The sequence below is a fragment of the Quercus suber genome, unplaced genomic scaffold (genome assembly GCF_002906115.3).
Source record: "Quercus suber isolate HL8 unplaced genomic scaffold, Cork oak 2.0 scaffold_345, whole genome shotgun sequence".
NCBI classification, from domain to species: Eukaryota; Viridiplantae; Streptophyta; class Magnoliopsida; order Fagales; family Fagaceae; genus Quercus; species Quercus suber.
The window spans coordinates 212302-231632 of record NW_027069797.1 but is presented as its reverse complement, the minus strand read 5'-3'; the positions used below and the strand labels follow the sequence as shown (position 1 = coordinate 231632).

General features: G+C 31.4%; 2 protein-coding genes across 8 annotated transcripts in view; one reads left to right on the top strand and one right to left on the bottom strand.

The window, feature by feature from the left end:
• Positions 1-5719: 5719 nt before the first annotated feature.
• Positions 5720-7416, bottom strand: LOC112012873 (uncharacterized GPI-anchored protein At5g19250). The gene is made up of 2 exons (XM_024045250.2): positions 7171-7416; positions 5720-6356 (listed from the first exon to the last, which is right to left on the bottom strand). Exons 1-2 carry the CDS (start codon positions 7250-7252, stop codon positions 5848-5850), a joined length of 591 nt encoding a protein of 196 aa, XP_023901018.1. The 5' UTR covers positions 7253-7416; the 3' UTR covers positions 5720-5847.
• A 7550-nt stretch (positions 7417-14966) lies between these two features.
• Positions 14967-19331, top strand: part of LOC111996194 (uncharacterized) — a 12727-nt gene continuing 8362 nt past the window's right edge. For 2 of the 7 annotated variants that reach the window (XM_065759876.1, XM_065759873.1), the window contains exons 1-5: positions 14970-15101; positions 15815-15873; positions 16004-16127; positions 17159-17207; positions 17524-17755. The gene's annotated coding sequence lies outside the window, so the exon portion shown is untranslated. Of the gene's footprint in view, positions 15102-15814; positions 15874-16003; positions 16128-16401; positions 16596-17158; positions 17208-17523; positions 17756-19331 lie in introns of those variants that run through there. The other 5 variants (XM_065759874.1, XM_065759877.1, XM_065759875.1 and 2 more) reach the window with 5 other exon arrangements.

Here is a 19331-nt window from a genome sequence, read left to right as displayed (position 1 = left end):
GCTAAACCTACCTTTTCATAGCGGTAGTTGTCCTTTGAATCTCTTTCCTTGTTGTAAGTTGCCGTGCATGTCAAGGTGCTATAGGTGCCATCTCTGTAGTGAAGTGTGGCTTTTACGGTGACATTTTGACTTAGGAACCTTAAATGTAGTGTTTACTGACAGTCTTGGTAATGCTTACTGCAAATGATTACTAAGATAGCCATCTAAACGCAAAAATTTAGTTGCTGTTACAGTTTTTTTTGTCTTAAAGTTTCGTGCAAATTGATCATTCAATCTATTGCCATCTATCGTATGCTCAATAATGTAATCATTATGAACAACTTTACGAAAATGTTAAAGTTAAAGAACTAAAATAACAAAAACAATTTTCTTAAAAGAAAAAATACAAAAAAAATAAATAAAACTTTAGGAATGAAAATATAATTTCATGTACACTTAAAGGGTGTAAATTGTGTTTTTAACAAAAAAAGAATGATGATAAAACATGCGTTGTTAAGAGTTAATATCATCTCCTTCAAAATTTTGTAGAAAAAAACTGATATGAAATATATCGAGTAAAAATGAAGAAAGCACACATATGCATATAAAATTTCAGGAAACTAACTCAAAATATAAATAAATATATATAAACAAAACCTTTAACCTCTTGTTTTCTTAGTTTGCTTTTGTTTTCCTAATGATTAGGAAAATATTTTTTGTTTACCAGATGATTTTAGCTGATGAAATTCAAAAAGCGTAAGAATTAAAATAAAATAAAAATTTTATATTAAAAAGTCTCTCTTTTTTCCCCTTTAGAATGACTATATGTCATGGGCCAACCATCTTATCTTTTTTTTTTTTTTTTTTTTTTGACCTCTTTGGACAAATTAAATTCTGGGGAGAAGTAGTAAATAGTGATTTTTTTAGCCAACAAGATTTTTTTTTTTTTTTTTGCAGTTCTTGGGGTGTAGTTAACCTCTTTGTCTTGTAGCTTAACTAGTCGGTACTTCTTGATATTTCTAATAAATCCTTATAGGGTTCAAAGCCTCCAACTCTAACTCTCAAATTATTCCAAAGAAAAAATAAAGTTCTAAATGGAGGAGAGAGTTAATTTGTTAAAGCCAGGGCATATTAAAATATTTTGGGGGTGATAGTGGCGGTAGTCAGGGGCTTAGGGGTGGGCCAAGGCCCTATTGGTCTAGTCATCCCTTAGCATCATCACAACAAAGCAATTCTTTAAAATGGTCACTCACAAAATTCAGAGAATCATCATATAATAGTATCTTGATGTGTGAAATATGAATAAATGTATATAATTTTTTAGAAGTAAATTATATTTTTACTATAAGTCTATTGGATTTTTTTTTTTGAAAAATAGATTTTATTTTAGACTTATTAATTAATTAAATTACTTTATTTTATTTAATTTTCTAGAGTAAGAATTCAATAATTAAGCTGTGGCCTAAGTCAATTAGGATTAGAGTTTCTTCATAATAGTCTATATATAAATACATTATCGTAGTCTAGTGAGGACAAGTTTATAGTTGATGATTTCATGCAACCTTAGATACTCATTCTTAGGTTTTTATTTTTATTATTAATTTATCTTCACTTGGTGTTAATTCCAAACCGATCTAAGTGCTGATTCCTAGATGTATTTTATTTTTCTCTTTGCAAAATCCTTTTTGAAAATAATTTGTGATGCATCATTTCTTCATTTGAAACTTGGAAAGCATAAGCTAAAAAGATGCTTAACATCATTTGAATGTACCAATAAAGAAGGTCATGTTCCAGTGCCTTTAGTTTCTTAAATAAACAAGGTCATGCTAAAAGTATGCTTAAATAGAAACAATCTCTTTATGTTATGCAAATTTGAAAATAGTTGTTTTTAACACAAAGACAAGGTTTTTTTTTTTTTTTTTTTTTTTAAGTGTTATAAACAAACATTCATTCCACGTGGCTAGCCTGGCCCCACCTCCTTTTTTTTTATATTACCAAAATACCCTTACTCCCCTTCCCTTCTCTCCCTCACACACCTTCAAACACGGCAAAATTTGCCAAACAGTATATTTCCCAAAAAAAATTAGACGGATGGCATGCGTTCAAACTTAATTAGTTAGTTAGACTGTTTTTGGAAGTCGATTTTAACAAACTTGACTTTAGGCTGGAAAACAAACACTATAGTGGCGTTTTTTTTAGTGCCTATGGCAGCGTTTATAGAAAACGCCACTATAGGGTACCTATAGCGGCATTTTTGACAAACGCCACTAAAAAAAAACGCCACTATAGTGTTCATTTTTCAGCCCAAAGTCGAGTTTGCTAAAATCAACTTTCAAAAACAGTCTAACTAACTAATTAAGTTTGAACGCATGTCATCCGTCTAATTTTTTTTGAGAAATGTATTGTTTTGCAAATTTTGCCCCTTCAAACACCGACAAACACACAAAGAATCACACACGGTCACTCTCTCTCTCTTCCAAGCAAGTCATGACTCAGTCGGCTTAAATGGCAAGTACAAGGGAGACTGACTCGGCTCGGGCTGGCTCGTATCAAGGTCAAAAGAGATTAGCTTGGGTGGGACCCACCACCTCCCATTTGGTTAAACATTGTCATTCCCGTTGTGTAATTGAGTAAGTGTTTTTATTGCCTGGAGTTCTTTTTTTGTTATATACCATATTTCGCATTAATTTTATAGTGTTTGGATTCTAGTGATGCTTGTAATTTGCAAAAGTTTGGTCTTGATATTTCATTGAAATTCATTAAATTTTGTAAATCCTACCAATAGAAACAAAAAAATGTAAATGGTTAAACTTAATACCCAAAAAAAAAAAAAACAAAAAAAAAATTAATGGGTTGAATTGATTAAACTTATTTCAGTTTTGTAACTAGTGTTCAGTCCCCGGAAATGCGAAATGTATGTTGGTAATTTTTGAAATATGAAGCCTCGCATATTGTTGTGTGGTTAAAAAATTAGATGATATTTATGGCTCTGTTGATCATACTTGTAATTTGCGTTCAATAACATCCACTATCATTTATAGAAACAAATGTTTGGCAAGTGTTGTATCTGTATATACTCATGCTTATGTTATAGCTATTTACGAAATTTTGGGGCAGAAAAAGAAAAATGAAAGTTGCATTTTTTTTTCAATTAGTCAGGGCTATTGGTGATTTGATTGACAGTGTTTTGGTAATCTTGGTAGAGAACAAAGTTGTTACTTGGACAACATGAAGAACAAGCAAAAGAGGAAGAGGTTGAGTTTAAAGAAGGCCATGTTTCAAACTTTGAGTGTCACATAGGTGTGCATTGTGATGGGCAGTATATAAAAATACACGAGAGAATAAGAAAGCAAAGAGCTTGTAGCTTTTCTTAGCGATGGTTTGTCCTTCGATTCTCTGTTTGTTGAAAGTTGTCGTGCATGTCAAGGTGTTGTAGGTGCCAAGATCTGTTTCTTGTACCAAAGTGAAGTGTAACTTTTACTACGACAGTTTGACTCTGGAACTTTAAATGTTGTGTTTACTGATAGTTTTTGGTAACGCTTTCAGTATATGATTACCAAGATAGCCATCTAAATGCAAAACATTTCACTATTAATATTTTAGTAGTCGCTGTTACAGTTAATTACTTTGTCTTTCAAAATTTTATTCTCTAAACTTTATTGTTTCTTGCAAATTGATTGTTCTATTTATTGTCATCTATCCTATATCCAATAAAGTTATCATTATGACCAACTATACAGAAATTTTAAAATTAACGATTAAAATGGCAAAAATAATTTTATCCAAAAAAAAAAAACAAAAACAAAACTTTAGGCATAAAAATGGCATTTCACCTAAACTTAAAGGATTGGATGTAATCAATATTTTAGCCAAAAGAAAAGAAAGAAATGAAATGATTGACATGAATTATAAAGAAAATGTTGATAAATAAAAACGTGTGTGCTTCATAATTTTTTATTTTTTATTTATTTTGTTGAGATCGTTACAATATGTTACTAACTCCACAACTCAAATCATTTTCCTTCGACCCATAAGCACTTTGTGGATGGAGATGTGCCAATTAAGCTTCAAGGCTCTAGAAATGTGTGCTTCATACTTAATATCACCTTCTTCAAAATTTTGGGAAAAAAAATGAATATGATATATGATATATTTATATATTTAAGGAAGCACACATATGCATGTCTAAGAATAGGAAACGACCTTAAAATAGAAATAACAGAATAATCTTAACTAAACATCCTTTAGCTTTTATTTCTTGATTTCCCTTTAATCTAATTATTAGTAAAAGATTCCTTGTTCACTAAATGATTAAAGAGGCATAAAACACAAAGAAAAACGCAAAAAAAAAAAGTTATGTGAGGCTTTTTTTTTTTCGTGGAGAAAAAGCAAATGTCATGGCCAACCATTTATTCTCTCTTATTTTTTTTGTCCTCTTTGGATAATGATCCATTTTTGGGGTAGATGTAATTTTGGATATTGAGAAAGGAAAGGAAAGAAAAGAATCCAACGCTGAAATGCCTCGTGTTCATTGATTAACTGGTAATTGTTTTTATACATCACTGAAATAAGAAACTAACTGACTGAATAACAACTAACTTGATTCTACTAACAACCTCACGTGTGTCACGTGTAACCATTACAATTTCTAAACTACCAAGTCATTTTCTAAAACTACGTAACATAAGCTACTTGTAGCTTTCTTCTATTCTTCTTGCTCTGCACTCTCTGCTGCATTACTCCTCTGCACTCCCTGCTGCATTACTTAAGCACTCGTAATATTGGAAGAACAAACTTTCATGTGCGTGTGTGTGAGAGAGAGGGGGGAGGAGGAAGAGGGTGTCAAGGCCATTATAAAAACTTTTGCACTGGGGGTGGGTTGATCCTAAGATAGGTTCGTCCTTGACAGCCATCCCTTATCAATTTACTACCAGCTTTTTATTTTTGAAAATTGATCATTCAAATATACTACCAAAGGATACTTTTGACCCTTAAAGTTTAGCGGTTCAAACATGTTGTCTTGTTTGTAACATATATACATAATATGTGGTCACCATAATAACTTGAAGCTGCCTCTAAGTAGCTTTTAGCCTTTTACAAAGACACTTGCCACATGTTACAAAAGGCTGCAGTGTAGGGTCTTAAGTTTGGAAAAATATTGTGTTACATTCATTCACATTTACTATTTCACACACATCCATAATTGATGTGGAAATTGTCATATTTTAACGTAGAAAAGTGGATATGAAAATTGAAAAAGATGTGAATTAGTGGATGTGTGAGAATCAAAATATTTCAAGTTTTATTACTTGACATTAACAAAATAAATTTCAAGTTTTAACAATGAAATGAAAACCTTAATAGCTTCATCATTTGCTTTAATATATATATATATATATCTTTAGTAAACACAATTTGCTATTTGTCAACTAAAAAGAAGTTAGGGTGAACAACCATAATGAATAGGGAGGAAAAGGACCTTCTGTTTGTGCTACTATTTAAAGGAAGACTGGGTATTGAACTTTCTGAAATAAAGCATGATCTAAAAAGAATGCTTAAAATCAATTGAAGGTACTAAGTAAATATGGTCAAGTTTAATTCAGGGCCTTTACCACTCTAATTATAACTCCATTACTAGCTAACAAAGCATAATTATGGAACTCCATATCTTATACATATACTGCACAAGTTTGCTATTCAGATCTTACCTGTTCAGCAAGAATGAACTTGTCATAAGAAGTATGCACAATTACAATCATGATATATGTTACAACAAGAAAAACAATCTCACTTAAGTTCACAACTTTACACAAAAAACTCACAAAAATAAGGAAAATATGTATATAAATGACAAGCACTTGGAGCATTTCAGCTCACTGCAGAAACAACAAGAAATCCAATGAACAAAGCCACCAAGGATTTACCCATACTGACATTTGTAATCAAAGAAGCTGCACCGGAAAAGTTTCCTGTTGATGTGTTAGTGCTCAAAACAACCACCATCCAATTATCCTCAGAGCCAATCCCAGTCCCTGTGTAGTTTGAATCCTTTAGATATTTTGCATATTGAGGTGTTGTATAATTAGAAAGCACCAAAAATGGGTCTAATCTGGGCACACAAACAGGCAATATGACCCCTTGAACTGTGTGATTCTCTTTTATGTCACAGCCATCCATGAGCTTGTCATATTCGGTGACATTAGGCTTAGTGCCTAGAGTAGAGCTGTAGCGAAAGGCGTTTTTACATGTTTCGTTCTTTAATTGGCTTGCAATATTATTAGCTAGGCAAGCTGCATTGCTGTTCTCAGTGAAGTTGGGGAGATTTAGTGACATCCTGTAAAGATTAAGGTCCTCCAAGAGATATTTTTCAGCTGTAGCTGTGAAGACGTAAAAATTGCATTAGTTTGAAGATTAAGTAATGAATGACCAAAGTCAATCTATTTAGCAGTAGTCTTCTCTATGTTCTAGAACTAGCTACCAATATTAATTGATAATTTTATACTTTGATGGAATTAAGGGATGAAGGAGGGCGGCAAGCATCAGCCAAAACAGAGGAAAAAAAAGAGAATAGAAGACAACAAAATCACTTTAGTACATAAAGATATTTGATTTTTGCATCAAGGTTTACAATATGCCCTTGTTGGAGCTTAAAGTAAAGCTATAGAGAAAAGAAAAAGAAAAAGAAAAAGGCAAAGACTATTTAGCACCAAATACCAGTTACTCATCAACATATAAAATGGTTAAAGTGTACCATTTTTCTTATACAGGCTATCCTATTCTACAGCAAAATACTTTAAGCACTGTTCCAATCACTTTGTCATACTTTCATGATTTTACAAAAGGTTGCCGCCTGATGGCTTTGGATTTTGATTGATTTAAATTCACAAATAGCTAGTCTAGCAACTTAATGAAATTCTACAAGAATCCTATTTAATCCTAAATACACAGGGGCCCATTGATTGGAATTGAGCACATGCCTGTTCCAAAATTTTGTTTCTCCTACAACTCAAAACTGAAAATCAAATTGAATTTCATGTTTCAAGTCGAGGAACTAATTAACTGAAGTCATGATTTCAGTTAAAATTACATGTATGTGTGTAATAACCATTGCTAAAAAAGTGAGAAAGAAATGAATTACCATATGGCACGTGTATACACACACATATATACATAGAGAGAGAGAGAGAGTACCATCATAATCACAAGATGCTTTTCCCTGCACAATAGGAAGAACAAGAAAAAAGAGGGAGAGTTTAAGTGTAAAGAAGGCCATGTTTCAAACTTGAGTGTCATACAGAGCTGTACCTTGTGATGAGCAGTACATAAATATAGATAAGGGAAAAAGGAAAACAAGTGCTTGTAGCTTTTCTTAGACATAATTGTCCTTCGAATCTCTTTCCTTGTTGTAAGTTGCCGTGCATGTCAAGGTGCTCTAGGTGCCAATAACTTTGTCACTTGTACCAAAGTGAAGTGCTTTTGTAATGCTTTCAGCCTTTCAGTAAATGGTTACAAAGATATCCATCTAAGCGCTAAATTTTAGTCGCTGTTACAGTTACTTTGTCTTTCAAAATTTTAGTCTTTCAACTCTAATGTTTCTCGCAAATTGATCATTCGTGTCTATTGCCATCTATCGTATGCCCAATAAAGTAATTCTTAAGACCAACTTTACTGAAATGTTAAACGTTTAAGTTGTTTAACCAAAATGATAAAAATCATTTTTCCAAAAGAAAAAAGAAGAAGACAAAAACAAAACTTTAGGAGTAAAAATAACATTTCACGTAAACTTGTGTTTTAGCAAAAAAAGAAATAAAAAAAAAGATAGATAAATAAATAAACATATGTGTTGTTAAGAGTTAATATCATTTCCTTCAAAATTTTGAAGAAAAAAACTGTAGAATAAAGAAGGAAATCTGTGGAGGACAGAGGTATGAGAAAGAAGAGAGAAGGGAGAGATATTTTCTATATGAAACTGAATAATGCTTCTTCATTAATTACTTTCGGTGTACAAATCTGATTATATACTACAACTCACTCACACCAGATCACTAATACAAGGATTACACCATAATTAAACCTTTATAACAAACTCAAACAAACCCAGAATTTTCTCGCATCTGTTATAGTTAGTTTGTAACTAACTCTCTGAGACTTCAACGGCTATTACAGAGACGACACCGTTTGAGTAAGTAACACACGCGTGTCATTTTGGTTTTAAGTATTGTCACGTGTGACTTGTAGAACGACATCATTAGTCTTTTTTTTGAAAGTAGGACTTGTGAAAACGACACTGTTATCTGCATCTACAACTGTTAACACAAAAAAACATAAGAATTAAAATAAAATAAAAAATTTAATATTAAAAAGTCTCACTTTTTTCCGCCTTAGAGTGACCATATGTCATGGGCTAACCATCTAATTTTTTTTTATTTTTGACCTCTCTGGATAAAATAAATTCTGGAAGAGTAGTTGTAAATTGTGATTTTTGAAGACCAATAAGAATTTTGAGCAAATTAGGACTTATCTACACATGGTTTGGTCGAAATTTAAGTTACCTATATGTAGTTTAAAATTTGATATTTTACTCACATGAAGTATGCTTTATTAGGGTTCAGTAACCCATCTCCTCACTTCTCCGTTATAAACATGAAAAACATAATAAAATCAAAGAAAAGAAGATTTAAAAGTAGCATTTGTAAAAATTTCTAAAAATTTGGCTCAAGAACTTCAATAGAACCTAGATAACTAACAATTATGAGCTGTATACAATTCAGAGGTTAAAAAGAAAAAAAGAAAAAAAAAAAAGAAAAAGAAAAGAAAAGACCATTTGTATACACAACCACTAGATAGCTAGATGTCAAAGTTTTCATTCGAAAGTGATGACCTGCATAGCAGTGGGCAAGGCCTCATTCGAACCTAATCTCTCAATTCCAATAGCAGCGTAAGTGACTCTTAATAAAGAGCACCAAAAAGTCACAAACATTACATGAACCAAAAACACCAAGTCCAGAATTGACACAACTCTCAACCTATATTCCTTAAGCTTGCTGCAAAACAACAAAACAATCCCAGTTTTGAAAAATCCCAGTTTTGAAGAACCGCAAGTTTCAAAGGAAAGCAAACCCACCAAAAAAAAAAAATCTCAATACTGTGAGCATTAACCCCCACCTTGCCGCCACCATGAGGCAACCTTGACCTCTGCAACCAACAATCACTTCACTCAACAAAATCAACCACGTTCAGCCTTAATCCAACACCTTCCACTAACCAAATTCATAATTCAGAAAACCCATCACCAATCAATAACCCACTATCAAACACTCAACACATCCATATCGTCATTTTGGAAAAAAGAAGTGAGATTTTCTACGAATTGATTTTGGGTTTTGTTCAAGACCCGTACCTTAATCCATGATTCAACCTCCAAGTCAGCCATTATAAAAGAATATATGAATACCTCAAAGCCCTGGGTTTGAATCATGGTAGGCCAGATCGGAGAGTGAGATAGAGAGAGAAATCCAGCTGTGGATTTAGTGGTGCAGTGGCAGCTCTAGTTGGTGATTATATCTTCATAATCGGTGTTGGGTGGAGCTCATGGATCATGGAAAATGGAGGGCAGAGAAAGAGAGAGAGATTGAGGGAATTGGAAAGAGAGAGATTAGTGACTTTCTTTTTTTCCTTTTTGTTGTTGCGCAAGTTGCTGATTTTGTGGTACAAGTTCATGTCTCCGTGACTCGTGCGTTCTATTGATGTTCTTGAACCAAGTTTTTAGAAATTTTTACAAATGCTACTTTTAGATCTTCATTTCTTTGATTTTATTATATTTTTCATGTTTATTGATTTTATTATATTTTTCATGATTATCACGGAGAAGTGAGGGTTGGGTTATAAAACCCTAACAGAGCATACCTTATGTAAAGTGTCAAATTTTAAATCATAATTAAGCAACTTAAATTTTGGTCAAACACATTTGAGTAAGTTGTAATTTGTACAAGATTTTTTTTTTTTTTTTTGGGGTAGTTGATCCCTTTGCTTTGTAACTTAAACAATCTGCATTTCTTGATGTTTTTGATAGATCTATATAGTGGTCAAATCCTCTCACTCCAACTATTGAACTATTCAAAAATAATTTTTAAAAAAAAAGTTAAAAATAAAGGAGGGCATTAATTTGTTAGAACCAGGGCATTATAAAATATTTTGAGGGGGATAGTGGCGGTAATTAAGGGCTTAGGGCTGGGGGCCAAGGCACTATTGGTCTTCTAGACATCCCTTAGCATTATCATAAGAAGCAATTCTTAAAATTGGCCACCCACATAATTCCATGTATCACCATCAAAATATAAAAGAGTAATGTCATACTATTTTTTGATGTATGAAATACAAATTATTTTATATAATTTTTTAGAAGTCAATTATATTTTTATTACTAATCGTTAACCCGTGCGATGCACATGATAGTTAAATTTAAAATCACATATATATTTTTTTTTTAAAATAGAGAGTCCTGTATGAAAAAAATATTAATTAAAAGTTAATAGAAAAATTATTTTATAATTTAAAATAGTTTCTTATAAGTATTGTATAGGTATCAACCAAATAGGATGCATATTTTAAATTTAAAAAAAAAAAAAGCCGTAATGGTGGGCGGTGGCTGCTTTTGTATTATTATTTATCCAAAAAAAGAAAAGAAAAGAATTTGATAGGATATGAACAAATAAATTGTAGTAGAATTTGAATAGTTTTTCATAGGTATTGTATAGGTATCAACAAAGTAAGATGCATATTTTAAATAAATAAAAAAAGACAAAACTCTGTCTTCTAACTCTTACATGCACCGATGCTACACCACCACCATATGTGTAGAGGTTATTACACGCTCTTGTTTTTTTTTTTTTTTTTTTAATGCAACTCTTGTTTAGTTTCTTATCAATGTAAAGTGCCATTCTTAATATGAATAATGCACCTCCTCACTCCATATTATTCTACTAATCAATTTGAGATTCCAAAAATCAAGTAGGAAACATTTAAACCATTCCCATATCTATACTTCTCCTTTTAAAAAAAAATACCTATGGACTATATCACAACATTAATATAAAATTGATTATTGATGATAGGAAATTTGTGGTTTTGATGGTCAAGAATAAGCTCTTCTTCTTGTTATTGATGACAATTTTTTTTATAAAGTGGTTTTTCCAATTCCAAGATCATATAAGGGTTCTATATACAACGTAAATAGTAGTACGAATTACACCAACGTTAGAGAAAATTTGATTGATGAAATTGTTAATTATTAAATCAAAATTACAATTAAATCTAATGTTTTAATCATAAAAACAATTTTTTACAATTAAAAATTTCACATGTAGATTTTTCTTACTAATAAACTCACTCACAAGTCACAACAATAACAATATTATAAAGTAGTAATCATAGAGAGTTAGGGCATGAAAGATGGCACATGTTCTTGCCTCTACATTTACCCTGAGCAACTCCATGGATACAACGTTACAAAGTGGTCTCATGAAGTCCCGTACCCTCTTTGCAAAATCTTCAATTTGCCGTGTGTGTTTTCTTTGTGAAAATTTGAGTGAGTATGAAGGGTTTCGACTTTGGCAGGGGTTTATATTTGTTGAGATTTTTGTTATAAAATTTTAGTTGACGTAGAATTTTCACATTAATTACGTATTAGTTTTTTTTTTTTTTTTTTACTTTATTCCGTTGAAGTAGAATTTTCAAGCTCTTGAAACATATATCTAATAGAGTTTTACTTAAACTAAACTATTGTAACACTTGATAAGATAATAACAAGTTGAAGAGAAATCATAAATATATAAGATATAAAATCTAAATAAAAAGACAAAGAAAATAGTGGTGACGTAGAAAATTGTAGGAGTTCTAAAGGCTTCAGTTTTATATATACTAGTTTTATGCCCGTGCGATGCATGGTTTAATAAAAGAATTATATATAAATATTAAAAAAATATTTTTGATAATATAATTAAATTTAATAACAAATAAAATAGTAAAAATATTTTAATGATAATGGCAAGTTTTAAATTTCTAAAAGCTCTTAGTAGTAAACATGCGTTGCACGGTTTTAGTCATAAAATTATACACATGAACAATTTTATTTGAGGAACACTAATTAATGATTGGAGAGAAATGCTATGCTCGGTCGAACTAAGACATAATTTTTACTTTCAAATAAAAATTAAGGCGAAATAGGGTGAGGAACAACAAATAATAATTATAACATACCGACATAATAACGTTTATATTAATTATAATAACTCGCTTGCATCTCAAAGTCTCAAATTAATATCAACCCTAAACATGCTAAGATGTTTATGTTAATTAATGTAAATAAGCATAAAATTAATATCAATATCTAACACCCGACTATTGCACGAATTATGATTAAAATTGACCTAATATTTTGACTTTGACCCCAAGAAATCATCCCAAATTTACAAATTAAAAACTACCCAAATTTATAAATAAATAAAAAATTGAAATAAAAATGTACTACAACACACACATAAATATATACACACAAAGAAACTTTGAATTCAATAATTACAAACATTATAAATTTCTAAACATTAAAAAAAAATCTGGAATTACAGTTAAAGTAAAGACACTCATATAAACACAAATTTTGCAAAAAGAGAATAATATTTTTGTTAAAATTAATCTGTTAGTTCTCATGGAAGATATACCATTGATTCTGAAGACCATATGTAATAAGCATATAAATTAGGTCAAAGTTAACGAAAATAACTTAAATAAAAGGCGACCCTCACGCAAAACATATTCAATTTGATGAAAAAAATAAAATAAAGAATGGAATTTTATGAAAAAAAACAAAAGAAGAAGGCAAATACTACATGTAAGTTTCATAGGTAAGGTATGAGAAGGAAATAATATCAACAAACCGTATGGTAGGAAAAGGGAAAAATACACCAAAACTGTATATATACCTCACTTTTATATTAAATAATTTTAAACTGTGAAGAAGTTGATAACTTGATATAAACAAAAAGAAAAAAAGAGTTTATGTAATCAAGTAGTTCACATTAATTACATATTAGTTTTTTTTTTAATACTTTATCCAAAAAAATAGTTACCGCTATTAGATTTTTTTTTTTTTTTTTTTTAACGTTAAAGTTAATACATATTACGTATTTTTTTTTTTTTACTTTATCCAAAAAAAAAAAACTTATTTTTTAGAAGAAAAAATAAAACTTCTAAATTTTTACATTTAAAGAATAGACGGTGTAGGATAAATGTTTATCTAATAAAAAATAAAAAATACTAACATAAGCTAAGAGTAAAATTGTTACTTTATAAAATGAAAAAAATGAAAAAGAAGAAGCTTATATAAATACTTATTGTTATTTTATCCAAATAAATTGATAAGATCAAAAAAATTTTGTTTTTATCTAAAAACTTAATGTAGTTTTATGCAGCCATTTGACTCAACAATTATACATATATTTTCAAAAATCTAAAAAAATTTCTGCAATTTGGTGAAACCACTTGGTACAACCATAACGTTTAAGTCCAACTTTTATTATATAGTATATGATATGATATAATATATAGATTGGTTTATTAGATTTCTTTTTTTTTTTTTTGAGGAAGGGATTTTATTTTAGACTTATTATTAATTAATAAAATTATTAGTATTTAATTTAATTTTCTAGAGTAAGAATTCAATAATTAGGCTTTGGCACAAGTCAATTAGAGCACAACCATCAAGTGTGTCAAATGCCAAATATTTGGCATTTGACACAGTAAATACCAGTGTTCAAGTCTCATAAGGTGTTCCAAATGTGTCAAAAATTTGCAACATGCTACAGTACCGTGATAAATTTGGCACTGTATGGACCAATATAGCACATCTGTTTATTATTTTTTTATTCATCTTTCTTTCTCATCCCAATTAAAATATCTCTTTCATCTTCTCCTTCAGCCACAGATTCACCGCCTCCATCTCCAATCTCCCATACTCTTTTCTTCTTCGATCTCACCACTTCACTGACCACAAGCCTCTCTTCCTCTTCATTGATCCTCCCAATCGGACATCTCAACCTCTCTTCCTCTTCGCCAATCTTGCTCATTCACTCTCTCGGCCTCGCGCTGCCACCGATGTCCAATCTCGCCTCCAATTTCACCGCCGATCTCTCCTCTGAACTCACCATCGATTTGCCCAACCTCCTCTTTCTAAGATCTCAGTCGTGGTGTTGTTGTTGTTTTTTTTTTTTTTTTTTTTTGTTGTAGCAGTGGCTAATATTGGTGGTCGGTGGTTGATCTTGTGGGATGACTAATATTGGTTGTGGTGGTTGTTGTTATGTTTTTTTTTTTTTTTTTTGGTTGTAGCAGTGGTTGATATTGGTGGTCGTTGGTTGATCTCGTGGGGGTGGTTTTGGTTGTGGGCTGTGTGGGGTGATATGTGGGTGGGGTTTTAACGTGTAAGAATTATTTTAAATTATTTTAATAGTTGTATTTATTATTTTAATGTTTGAAAAGGAAGAATAGAATATCTGATAAATGACGTATTGTAAAATATGTAAAATATAAAATATGTTTTTATGTGTGAAAATGGCATTTGTTATGCAATTTCTGATGGTAATGCTCTCAGAGTTTATTCATCGTCGTCGATATATAACAAATACATTATTTGCAGTCCAGTGAGGAAAAATTTAATACTTTGCAAGGAGTGGGGCAGGGATTAAACAATCTTGCAAAAATACAAAAGAACACATATCACTGTCTTGAGGTAAAAAAAGACACGTCGGTCTGAACCTAACTAAACGCATTCCAACAGTGAAAGCGCAAATTGAGATATACACCGACACGTTACTCAGAAAAAAAAAAAAAGAAAAAAAAAAAGATATACACCGACACACAACGACAAGTTTTTTTTTTTTTTTTAAAGTCTCGGCCCCACCACTTTTTTATATTACCAAAAATACCCTTACTCTCTTGCCCTTCTATCTCACACCCACCTCATACACCGACACACAAACAGGATCACACAGTCACTCTCTCTGTCTCTCTCAAATCAACGTAAGCCTTGTCTGCTTTGTAAGATTGAGGTCTCAAATTTGCGTATTTGAGTAAGTGTTTTTATTGCTTGGAGTTCATTTCTTTTTTTAATACCATATTTCGCATTAATTTTGCAGTGTTTGGATTCTAGTGATGCTTGTAATTTGCAATAGTTTGGGTCTTGACATTTCATTGAAATTCATTAAAAAAGTTTGGTCTTGATATTTCATTGAAATTCATTTAAACAAAAAAAAAAAGAAAAAGTAAATGGTTAAACTTAAAAAAAAAAAAAAAAACCAATTAATGGGTTGAATTGGTTAAACTAATTAGTTTTGTAATTACTGTTCAGTTACAATTTTTAAGAAATTGTAAGATTTTCCTTTGTTTGCATTCCCTATAAATTTCACCTGATAGTGTTTTTTCCTGTCAACCTTGTGTGAACTATTTTCTTGTAATTTGTCAGTACTTGGGTAGTTGGTCACTGTTATTGGGTCAGATTTTACCAAAACATGGTCTGAAAATGGGCACAAAAAGCTCATGCAAAAGGGATGTTTCGGAGGCATTCTCTCGCTGTCACTGATATTCTGCATCCTAATGGTCAAAACTTGCTTGCCTTTCTTGTTCATCCACCAGATCATCCAAAACCTATTTAATTTATATATTTTGTTATTTTAGAATTACATATATGATTTTGGATCCCATCAAGTGGAGTGATGGAGTAAAAATCTAAATTTTGATATGCTTGGAATACCTGCAATTTTACAATAATTTGTTTTCATGCTAGATTGGAAAAGATGTTGCAACACAATACGTTCTGGGTTGGGATTGGATGGCTCTTATAAGGTGACTATGTTTGTTACTTTGATCGTGGTTAACTTTTTCCATAATGATATTGTTATTTCTAGTTTCTTGTTGGAAAATGAGTGACAGTAGATGCGTATTGATAAGAAATTATTTGAAATTTTTCCTGCAGAACCAAAATGAGACAGGTGTCTACAGATATTTGGGACATATTTTTAGTGAATAGTGTCAGTGTGATAAATCATTGAGAGATCAGTTATACAGTGGAGAATTAGTCGGTTGAAAATGGGTCACAGGTATAAGAATAATTCTTATGTAGTTTTTTTTTTTTTTTTTTTGATATGTAATGCAATTCTTATTGATATCAAAAAGATGGGGTTACCCAAGTATACACGGAATATACAATAGGGGACCATACAATCAATCATACAAAGTATATGAATCTATCAAATCAATAACAGAACATAAAGATAGACTAGGCAAAATTGATATCCAATCCAACAAATTTCTAATGATAATGATTTTGAGATCAGGCATAGTTCTCTCTGTGTCCTCAAACACCGATTTTCCTCTCTCCATATACACCACATCAAAGATTGTGGGGCAGCCATCCACAAATGACCATTCGAAGACTGCCTTCTTATGTAGTTTATGCAGCTTATTCATGGCAGTTCTGTGTTTGAGAGAAAAAGAGGAATTATGAGAACAAATGTAAGGGTGTCTTGGTAACAAAATGGACCAATGCATTAGGTGAACTGCTGGCGGTAAGTTTTGAGATTAGATTAGTAAGGAATTTAAAGGGACACAAAATCTTGTTAACTAAGTTTGACCTGGAAGAACAAAATATAGACATACAATTTACAGTGGATTCATCAAATACAGATAATGTTTTATCCTTTGAAATTCCGAGCTTTTTTAAATTTCATGGATCCTTATATGAGTGGATATCAGCTTCAGGACAGTTTTTCATTTCTAATTTAGATGCTTGATCTTTGTAATTTTCATTAATAAGTTGTTGTATGTCTTGCATACTTCCTTGTAAATGGGTTGCACCTCTGCTATTTAATATATTATTTACTGAAAAAAAGGGGTTTTGAAATGGAAAGTTACATGATGCCGAACTTCTATATGCATCCTCCCATGATAAAGGAAGGGAAATTCCACGGACATTCACTTCTTATTGTGTTTTTTGCATTTAAGAATGTGTTTTTTTCTTATTGTAACCTATCCATATGTTCTCTTGATAGTTGAATGAACCATATATTCGTAGAATATATCGAAGCAAAATAATTCTGTTTCTAAGTACTTGACATTTGTACGATTACAGGGATAGGAACACTGGCATATGGGATGAGGGGTCTGTATCAAGAACTGGGGTGAGCTGTATTGCATAACTTCCCTCCATAACAATAGATATGTGATACACTATCATGTTAATGATATTTGGAACTTTTAAATGCATGCACTAGTGTAAACATTAATAGTGCCCTCATAAGCTATAGATATGCATGGTTATGAAACATGTAGTATAGATTTCTTCTGTTGTTCCTTATAAACTTTTATTCGTAGTCATGCCATTCTTTCTGAATTAGTATTTCAATATTTAATGGTGCTATTGTTTTGTCGGGAGAATTGTTCTGTGCATTTTGTAATCAGATAATTCAGATACTGATGCTCTATTATTTGATGCAGCCAGTGAAAATAATTGATCCCCACTTGGTTTCATCGTTTTTTTGACGATTACAAGAGGGTGTATTTGCATGCTACAACAGAGTTAGAAAATAGAAGTGCCTGGGTTGCTGAGTGTTCTTTGAATATCCAAGTAACAACTGGAGTCGAGGGAAACATTTGTTTAGTATAGCATCTTCTGACTCAACACTTGTCATTCCCTGCAGGATCACATATGCAATATATATTTCCTGAGGTCAGTGATAACATTCATTCTTATGAGAATTTTGAGAAGAATAGTCTTCTTTCAGCTTGCCTCTTTCTTAAGCAATTCAAAGTTTAAGATACTCTTCTTTTACTAAGAAGTTACCAACAATTAAGAGTAAACTTCATAGTATCTCTAGAAAAATATTAAGTCTTTGCCCCATTGGATTGCTCCCACATGGAAATTCAAAAAACAAGATTAGACCGGCTTGGGGTTAATGTTTAGGAACTAGGCTGTGCGAGCTATCTACATCCTTCTTCCCAATTGAGGTGAAGAAGACTGGTCGACTTATTCTAGCATGTTATGCAACCTTTAATATTTATCATAGAAGTCTGATTATTAATAACCTTGTCTCTTTTGGTGTTAATACATTCCTTCTAATGCTTCTGACACTTGGTATACCCTCACTTTTTTACTCAAGTACTTATTCTTCTTTTTTCAGCTAAAGGATTGCTTTTGTTTTTACTCATTAAATATGCTATTAGGTCTTATCTATTTGATGTATAGAATTTACTGTGGTGATGATGGTTCCCCTTGTTTTATATATATATATATATATAAAGGGGGAGTGAGACAGAGAGAGAGAGAGAGAGGTGTTCTTGTTACACCTGGTGTAATTCCACAAGAGTTACACCTTTTTTATAGCCATTGAAAAAGACACCACTTAACATGTCATTAGTATAGAGTTATTAATTGCCACATTAGCTAACTTTCCTTAAAAACTCACCCACCTTCACTGTACCTAACACTTAATCTTTTTCCTTTAGAAAAAAAATTAAACAAGGAAAATGATATTTTCATAATATTGTTCATACTTCCATAACTTTCTCTCACATATTGAATTTATCGTAGATTTTGCGATTGAGGGAGGTTATTACAAAAATAATAAAAAGAAATTAGAAAATTAGTAATTATTTAGTAATCCATTAATGATGATCCCTCCCCCCACTGTCTCTGATCATAACAGTACTAGTTAGTCAATCTCATTCTATGGAATTTGTAACATGGGATCCTTACTAAGGCAGAGCACTTTTGCACATTTAATAATGCGTGTCCATGTAGTAAATCGTGAAAAGAAATAAAAGAAATAAGAGAGAAATTTATCAAAATTAAACACAGAATCACATCATCAACAAAGTCTTGACCAAGTAACAATTATTAGCTACAATTTTCAGTATCCAAAGAGGATAAACACAACAAAATTAAATAGGGACACAAGTGCAACTCAGGTTGACTTAAGGTTTTATTTTATTTTATTTTTGTAATAACCTTCCTCAATAGCAAAATCTACCAGAAATTCAATATGTGAGAGATAGTTATTGATATTGTACATTAACATTAAAGAAAGGTGAAACCATAAAAGACTCCCTCCTCCCCCAAGTTAAAAAATTGCATACTATGCCCAAGGAATATAGCCTTAATTACTTATCCGTGCCTTGAATTATCCAAAATGGTATCTAGAGATGTGTAATATCTGATTACTGAGCATTTGGAGCATCCCATTATTATGGATTCAAATATCCTCAATTCTCATTAGGAGGTCGAACCAAGGACCTAGGGAAGTTGG

What these genes read in the sequence shown, in the direction of transcription:
- LOC112012873 (XM_024045250.2), bottom strand. Translation starts at nt 7,252, where the DNA reads ATGGCCTTCTTTACACTTAAACTCTCCCTCTTTTTTCTTGTTCTTCCT. An exon ending in AGCATCTTGTGATTATGATG is followed by an intron (nt 6,357 to 7,170) that starts GTACTCTCTCTC and finishes ACGTCTTCACAG; the next exon opens with CTACAGCTGAAAAATATCTC.